At 45.1% G+C, this 8,440-nt stretch overlaps 1 protein-coding gene across 1 annotated transcript; it reads left to right on the top strand.

Moving 5' to 3' along the window:
* Window positions 1–324: 324 nt before the first annotated feature.
* PKDREJ (polycystin family receptor for egg jelly) lies at window positions 325–8,292 on the top strand. The gene has a single exon (XM_075165147.1). It carries the CDS (start codon window positions 325–327, stop codon window positions 8,290–8,292), a length of 7,968 nt encoding a protein of 2,655 aa, XP_075021248.1.
* The last annotated feature ends 148 nt before the right edge of the window (window positions 8,293–8,440 follow it).

Below are 8,440 nucleotides of genomic sequence, written 5' to 3'. Positions count from 1 at the left end.
GGCGGGGTGGGCGGACCGTTGGCAGCGGCTCCCTCCCGAGCCCCCGTGTTACCGAGAGTGGCGGCGGTGCTGCCGGCGGATGCGTTTCGTGTAGATTTTTGGCCCTGAAATACCTGTTTCTTGTGGCATCGGGTATATCCACACAGGATCTGCTGTTTCTAAAGTTAAATACCTTTGTTACCAGCTGTGCTGGGGAGGGAGGTGGGGAGCAGGCTCTGGTCTCCTTGGAGCCCTTCTCCAGCAGTTGGGACTCCCCAACTGTCAGCCTCTGTCAGGCTACGCTCCAATGGTTGTGCTCCCTCCTCTCCTTCACCTCATACCACAATGACAGTGCTCCATCTTCTCCTCCTCCTTCAGCTGCTCGGCTGCTGCCCCCGAGGCTCGAGGGCCTCCTCTCCCCGTCTCCAGCCACCACCCCTGCTGGTCACCTGCGGAGGACCTCACGGACAAGTCTCTCAACGGCAGGACAACGAGCACTGGGTCTCATGCCTGTGGAACAGCACCATGAACCTGCGTTACCAGCCCGCCCCAGGAGCAAGACCAGAAGGAGAGAGGAAAGAGGGGCGGCCACCACCCCCACCACACTGCTTCTGGTTCCTGAACTCGGCCTGGGTGAAGAACACATCACGCTGGTCAGGCCAAGTCATACTGCAGACAGACCTCCTACCAGGAAGCGCTCCTCCACCCATGGCCTCCAGCCTCCTTACAGTGCAATGCTCATCTCCTTCATGCGCTGCACCTGAGTGCTTTCATCACAACGTGACCATCGAGATGTCTGGGCAGGATATGCGGCTGTTCGTGCTTTGGCCGCAGACACACCTGATCCACACGTGGCAGCCAGTAGAGCTGGGCTGGTGTGCACGCCTCAAGAGTGCCAGCTGGCAGTACCGCTTCAGCAGCCAGGGAGGCAGCCCCTCTACCCTTCTCCTTCCCAGCAGTGAGCACCAAGACACGCCATCACCTGCTGTCTACCCAACAGCTGAGTTGCAACAGACCTGTGCCACCTACTACAGCTACCGCTTGACTGTGCGCTACAGGCACCACGGGCTCCACATTGCTTCAGTCAGCATTGAGCAGATGCCTCAGATGAGCCTCAGCCTCTCTCTCAAGGTAGAGCCTGACTTGCTGCATATTCTCAGTGTCAGCTCCAAGCTCCTTAGTGTTCCTCAACAGCCCCTCAGCCTCTCCTGGAGGCTTCAGCCCCTTACGCCAAGGACACTGGCCTACAGACTGGTGGACACGCAGGCTATCGGAGGGTGGCTCCGTTCCTACAGTTCCTTTACTCTGCAGAGCAACTTCTGTGCTGTTCCCACACCTCAGAGCCTGGGTGAGGTGGTGGTGGCCAGCATTTATTTTCATGTTGATGGAAAGAGTTTTGAGGAATTGATGGGAGAACTACATCTGCTCAATGGTACCCTGAGCCTAACTGCAGGCAGAGAAGCTCCCACCCATGTCAACCTTCACCCGGGAAAGGCCAACAGGAGCACTTACATTTTCAGGTACAACAACAGAACGTTTTACACAACCAAGGAAAACAACAGCCCTATTTCCACAGATGGCCCTAACACACGCACTGTGTTCTACCAACACAAGGAGCTCTCCTACTTACTCTCCATAGAGTTCGTGGCCTTCCAGTGGTACAAGTTCAATATGTACCTTTACATGAATCAGAAGAGGGCTTTGTTTAGGTCTCTGGCAGAAAGAGACCTCGAAGTCCACGTTTTCAGCAGCGGACGTCCTTCTTTTCTGCAGAGCTTTACTTATTTAGTGTGGTTTATCCCTGCACAACATCCGATGCTACAGTGCGAGTGGACCTTCCACCTGCAGCTTTTTGGAACACAAAAAGACCACCTTCTCCAGAATAGCACGTACACATACAACGATCATGTAAGAAATGCCACACGTTTTGTCCGTCGCTCTGCTTTACCCTTTGATCCAGAGAAATACACAGGGTTTGTGGCAAAAGTGAACTGTACCAGAAGTGCACTTACACCGGCTCTTTTAGGAGTCAGAGTCAACAACTATGCTGCAAAAACCATAGAAGCACCAGTGTCTTGCCAGAAAGAAGCCTGTTACATAGACACCGTGCAGATTCAGAAACCTGCTCTTCACACCTCTGTCTTGCACCAGAAAAGGGGGACATCTTTTTACCTCTTTGTCAGATTGCTAGTAGACTGCAACGTCGGTATATCTATCAGGCCCTTGTGGCGAGTCTATCCCGTTCGGGACACAACAACTACTCCAGACTGGACAAAACCAATAAACTCTTCTCTGATGTATGGTGTAGAAATGATACACTTAACTGTTCCCAGTTTTACTTTAGACTACGGGTTGTATCTGTTTTATTTCACTGTTGCGATAACCCCAATTAGGACCACAACAGTCCTCAGGGGCTCAGATAAAGTTTATGTTCAGATTGAGAGCACTGATCTAGTGGCAAATATTGCAGGAGGCATGCTCCGCACAGTGGGTTTTTCTGATAATTGGACTCTTGATGGCTCTGCATCCTACGATCCTGATTCACAGGAAGGACTAAAGGGAATCACATTTACTTGGTACTGCACTAAAGAGGTGTCAGACTATAAAAAAATGAAAGTCAGCCCGGGAAAGAGATGCCATCCGGCCCAGAGGGATTTGAAATGGTTAACATCCTCAGGTCCAGTTCAAGCAATCCCACCAGAATCCCTCCCAGGAAACACCGTATACTACTTCCGCCTAGTGATTCAAAAGGATGGAAGGAGGAGTTACGCTGATCAAACCGTAGATGTGCAGCCCGGCTCCCCACTCTTTCTGGACGTGGCATGCCTTGAAAATTGTGGTAGCACTCTAATTCCAACAGAGAGATTTACTCTGTCTGGAAAATGCCTGAACTGTAGAACAAACAGCCAGCCAGTCTACTACTGGTCCCTTTTTTCAGAGAACTCTACAGAAATTAGCTTTGACTGGTCTTCCAGAACCTCAACAGGGAGGTCTGGGGCTTACCTGTCTGTACGCGCTCTGACTTTTACAAAGCCTACACATCCATCCTACATACTTCTGTTAAAAGTAACTACCTGGGATGGTAGGTCCTCAATCTACAGACATGCATTTAAGGTAAATTCTCCTCCTAGGGCTGGCAAGTGTACCATCAACCCACATTGGGGTACAGCCTTTCTGACAAAATTTGTTGTTCAATGCAGTGGATTTTCTGACAGCAATTTACCTCTGACATATAAAGTGATAGTAGCTTCGAATGTACCCAAAACTACCAAAATAACTTCTGTGGAGGAAAATACATTTGGTACAATTCTGTACTTTGGTTATCAGCCTAAAACTCCTCCATCTTTTCTCCCAGTTGGAGTGCCCTCTCAGAAGTACACCTTGACACTTTACGTTCAAGTCCGCGATTCCCTTGGGGCATTTACCCAAGTGAATTTATATGTCCACGTACGGAACCCAGTTAACAGTCGACCACCAGCTGTTGTGTTTCATGAACTGCTGGCCTCACTGAGCGGTTTAAGCGCACCAATGACATCTTATCTCCAGACTGGAGATTATTTTAGCGCGTGTTATTTGGTTTATCTGGCAACCTCAGTCTTAAACTATATTAAAGCCTCACCAACTCTCCAGCTCCCTAAGGCTCAATTGCGGGAAAGCCTGATTAAAACAGCCCTGAATATTTCAGTTGAGAGCACAATGGAAATCAACCAAGTAGTGGCTTCTCTTTCTCAAGTCACAGAGGAAGCTGATGAAGTGAACATTAGATCACAAGACCTTGCCATTAAGAAACTGACAGAAGTAACGAGAGTGCTGAAGATACAGAGGAATGAGAGCCATTGGTCTGAGGAAGCAGAAATTCAGACCAGTGGAATACTAAGATGCTTGTCCAACATCCTGAGAGCTGCTCTTCTGCATCGCAGGAATGTCAATGTAAGTGGAGTTAAACGAGTCTTCTCCATCATGGAAAATTTAACGGAAATAGTTTTCCAGGGCAAAGTCCCTGGAGAAACAGAAACTCTAATGGCAACGAAACACTGGAATATCACTCTGAAGAAAGATGAAACCTGGAACATTGCAAATGCTTTCTCTACCAGAAACACCTGCAGGAATTGCTTTTATCCATCACTGACAAAGGGAAACTATTCAGGATTGCCCCAGGATGCTGTGATTTCCACTGCCCTTTTTGAGTTTGACGAGAACCCCTTCCCTTGGTTAGGTTACACATCAGAAATTGCAACAATGGTCTTGGGGTTCAAAATGGCAGAGACCAAGGCTAATGGGGATCTACTAGGGATTGTGCCTGAAGGAGCAGAAATTACTATTGCTAGGAAACATAAGGAATCTTCAACTTTTCAATTAGCAATGGGACCTGATAAAACACAAGCTTATACAACTGGAGGATTTAGTTTTGAAGTCAACAGAAATACCAAGAGCATATACATCCAGATCCTGACAAAATTAAAAGTTACTTTCAAGGTGCTAGTGTTTACAGGCGCCAACGTCACTCATGCTCATCCCATAGCCTCATTTGCTGCTTTTCACAACATGTCAACAGTTGCAAGCAAAAATGAGACAGCTAGCGCTGACTGTAACATTAAGGGTCCCTATATTATCTGTCTCCCAGACTCATTGCTGACAGCCACAGCTCAAGCAAGCGGTACAGACACTCATAACATCTCCATTGTCTTGCTGACATCCTATGTCGTAAGGTATCAAAGCCGGAGACTGGTGAGCATACATGTTTTTAGCGATCAGTGCTTATTTCTGGAGGGGGTTCGAAGTCTGTGGAAAGAAGACACATGCAGGCTTGGCTCCTTGACTGACTGGCAGAGGGTACACTGTGTCTGCAATATGAAGCGGAGTCACAGAAGTCTGTCGGTCCACAGTGCGTCAAATGCATCCACATTCGACATCAGGTTCCTGGCAGCCAAAGTAATAGTTACCCCCAACACAGTAGATCTGGGAAAAACCCTGATAGCAGACATACCTAAAAACCCAGTGACCCTCTTAACAGTGCTCTTTATTTTTGCTGTCTACTTTCCTTTGTCCCTCTGGGCCATGAGAAAAGACAGGGCTGACAGGGACAGCAAAGACAAGATTATAGTTCTGCCAGACAATGACCCCTTTGATAAAGTGAGCTTTTTGGTCACTTTATACACCGGCAGTCGCTGGGGAGCTGGAACCAAAGCAGATGTCTTTCTTCAGCTCATCGGCCAGAATGGCACGAGTGACGTCCATTGTTTACGGCACCCACATTTTCCATCTTTCCAACAAGGAAGCACTGATTGCTTTCTGTTAACTACTAAGAAAGACGTGGGAGACATTTGTTCCTTCAGGGTCTGGCACAATAACAAGGGCCCTTCTCCAAGCTGGTTCTTAAGTAGAGCCAAAGTTGAGAATACATCCACCAGGAAGACCTGGTTCTTTGTATGCAGGCAATGGCTTTCTCTTGACAAGGGCGATCACTTACTAGAAAGGACATTTTCCGTCACAAACCCCAAGACACCTCTGTCCAGAATCGACTACTTTTTGATTAATCTTGCCAACAGCCTGACAGAGGGCCATCTGTGGCTCTCGATTTTTGCTCACGTTCTCACTGGCAGTTTCAGCAGGCTCCAAAGGTTATCTTCGTGTTTAGCAATATTATTATTAAACTTGCTTGTTAACATCATGTTCTTCAATGCTGATAAGAACGAAGAATCTCCAATACACTTGAGGTATTTGAGATCAATAACAGTAGGAATTGAATGTGCTTTGCTTACCATACCTGTGGAAATGATTATAATTGCCTTATTTAAGTATTCCCAGAAGGAACCTTCTGCTCGTGGTATGGCTCAGGTGGACCCAAAGGTAAGTTCACCCCTCCTGTCTGGAAATCTTAAGAACTGGAAGGAATGTTTGCAAAAATTGTACCTTTCAGAAACTTCAGCACAATCGAGGAATATTGGTCCCTTGGAGAACCTTCCTGGTCCCAGCAACTCACAGAGCCCGCCATGTTCCGGAAAGACAAGAAGCAAGGGAGCTCCCCAGAACAGGAGTAATTGCACAGTTTCTGAAAGAGATGCAAATGTAATTGGAACAGAGGAGCAGACGATAACCGCAAATTCCCCTCCAATGGCTAAGGCCTGTCAGAGAAGGCCACCATCAAATTCCAATTTTAGTAATAATTACACAGAAGAAGGGGGCAACTTTCAGAAAGAAAGGAAACCACTAGGCATTACCTCCATGCCCTTTTGCAAGAGACCACACATAGTTTTTTGTTGGTGGTGCATCTATCTCTCATGGTCACTAGTTATAGCCGTCACTGGGCTATCATCATTTTTCATTGTGTTATATGGTTTGTCTTATGGCTATCAGACTTCACTAGAGTGGCTTTTAGCATCTGCAATCTCCTTTATTGAGAACGTGTTTCTCCTTTCAATTCTAAAAATCATTTTTTTCTCAGCTATAAGTACAATTCGTCCAAAATACTGTGAAAACCTCACATGGTTAACTCGGGAAAAGTATTCTGAGATTAAGTTGGCTAAAGAAACAATGAGTGCTGATGAGATGAGAGAGGTGCATTTGAAACTTGCTAAAGTCAGAGCCACCAAGCAGTATAAGCCTTTAGAAGCTGATGAAATTGCAAACATGCTGAAAAGGGCAAAAATTAAAGTCAAGGCATTTATTTTCACAAAAGGTTTCATCAGTCACCTTGTCTTTTTAACACTGCTATTAAATTTTGCCTATTCCACTGAGAATGCCAACAGTTTCCACTACAACCGATTCATCCATAACCAATTCTCTCCACGACTCTCCAGTGTAGATAAGCTAGAACATATCTATGTGTGGGTGAAAGATTTGTTCTTGCCCTTGATCCACAATGACATTCAGCCAACCTTTCTTCCCGAGAGTTGGTCCAAAATCATTGGTTTGCCTAGGATGAGGCAAGTGCGGGCCAAAGGTACTGAGAAAAAATGTTTCCATCCTGACAGCTTTGTAAATAACTTTGTCATCAGTAAAAGCCACTGTCTTCACAAATATGGCAGTGACATCCCAGAAAAAGGTGACTATGCTGGCACTTGGACAAAGGTTACCAACCAATCTGTTTCCAAGGATGCCAGCAGTTATGATGGGTTCACTTATGAGCGAAACAGGACTCCGTGGATGTATTATTCATATGGAGATTTGCACACATATGGACCAGCAGGATACACGTTTTACTTTTTCCCTGAAAAAGGAAGACCTAATTCGACGACAAGGCTGGATGCTCTACAACAGAGCAACTGGCTTGATGAAAAGACATGGGCTGTGATCATTGAACTAACTACATTTAACTCAGATGCAGATCTCTTTTGCACCATCTCAGTCATATTTGAAATGTCTCATTTTGGGATCATAAAACCAAGTTTGTCAGTACACTCTTTCACACTCCCCATTTTTCATCAGCAAACTAAAGCTCAAATGTTTGTGTTTGTAATTGTTCTTGCCTTTCTGTTCATTTACATTGCAGATGAGCTTCACATCATAGCCCAAGAAAAAAAAGATTATATTAAAAACATTTCCAATATAATCAACTTTGGCTTAAAATCAGCATTCCTCCTTTTTGTTTTTTTAAAGGTCATAAAGTTTAAGGTAGGAGCAGATATAGTGAAGTTTTACTTACTTCACCCAAATGATTTCATTCATTTTCATGCAGTTTCTCATTTAGATCAGATTTTAAGGATTACTATGGGCTTTTTAGCGTTTCTTGTAGTTTTGAAAACTCTAAAATATTCTCAATTTTTTTATGATGTGCGCCTGGCACAAAGATCGATCTTGGCAGCCCTTCCCGGAATCTCCTCCATGGCCCTCGTGGTGGTGGTGTACTTCTTTGTTTTTATGACTTTTGGCTATCTTGTGTTTGGGCAGCATGAACGGAATTACAATAACATGATTCACTCAGCTCAGACCATATTCTCTTACTGTGTCTCAGCTTTCAGAGATACCGCATTTTCATCCAACAGGTTGCTGGGTGGTCTTTTCCTAGCCTCTTTCATGTCAATGATGATCTGTGTCTTGATCAATCTCTTCCAAGCTGTTATCATGTCTGCCTATGGAGATATGAAACAACCCATATATGAAGAACCATCTGATGAAGCACAAGTGGTTACTTTTATATTGCAAAGGCTCAGAAGGATATTTTATCTTCTGATCTGTAAAACATCCAAAACCAGTGAGCCTGATCTTTTTCACAGTGTACTCTACGGGCAGCCTGAGAGAAGACATCAGCGACATTTAGGGCTTAAGAAGAGAAAAATAAATGGGAAAAAAATGGTTTATCTTGTCATATGAGCAAGGAAAAATTTTGTATTCAAGACCACCTTTACTCTGTAATACTTGCATTTCAAATAAATGCTCAGAAATAAATTACTTTTAAGAATTTTTTAGCATTCAACCCCTTACTAGTGATTGTGCTCAGATTTTCTCCAGACTATTTTGC

The sequence above is a fragment of the Calonectris borealis genome, chromosome 1, assembly GCF_964195595.1.
Source record: "Calonectris borealis chromosome 1, bCalBor7.hap1.2, whole genome shotgun sequence".
In the NCBI taxonomy this organism is placed as follows: Eukaryota; Metazoa; Chordata; class Aves; order Procellariiformes; family Procellariidae; genus Calonectris; species Calonectris borealis.
Note: the sequence above shows the minus strand (reverse complement) of the source record. Positions and strands in the feature narration are given on the sequence as shown.

What these genes read in the sequence shown, in the direction of transcription:
- PKDREJ (XM_075165147.1), top strand. Translation starts at nt 325, where the DNA reads ATGACAGTGCTCCATCTTCTCCTCCTCCTTCAGCTGCTCGGCTGCTGC.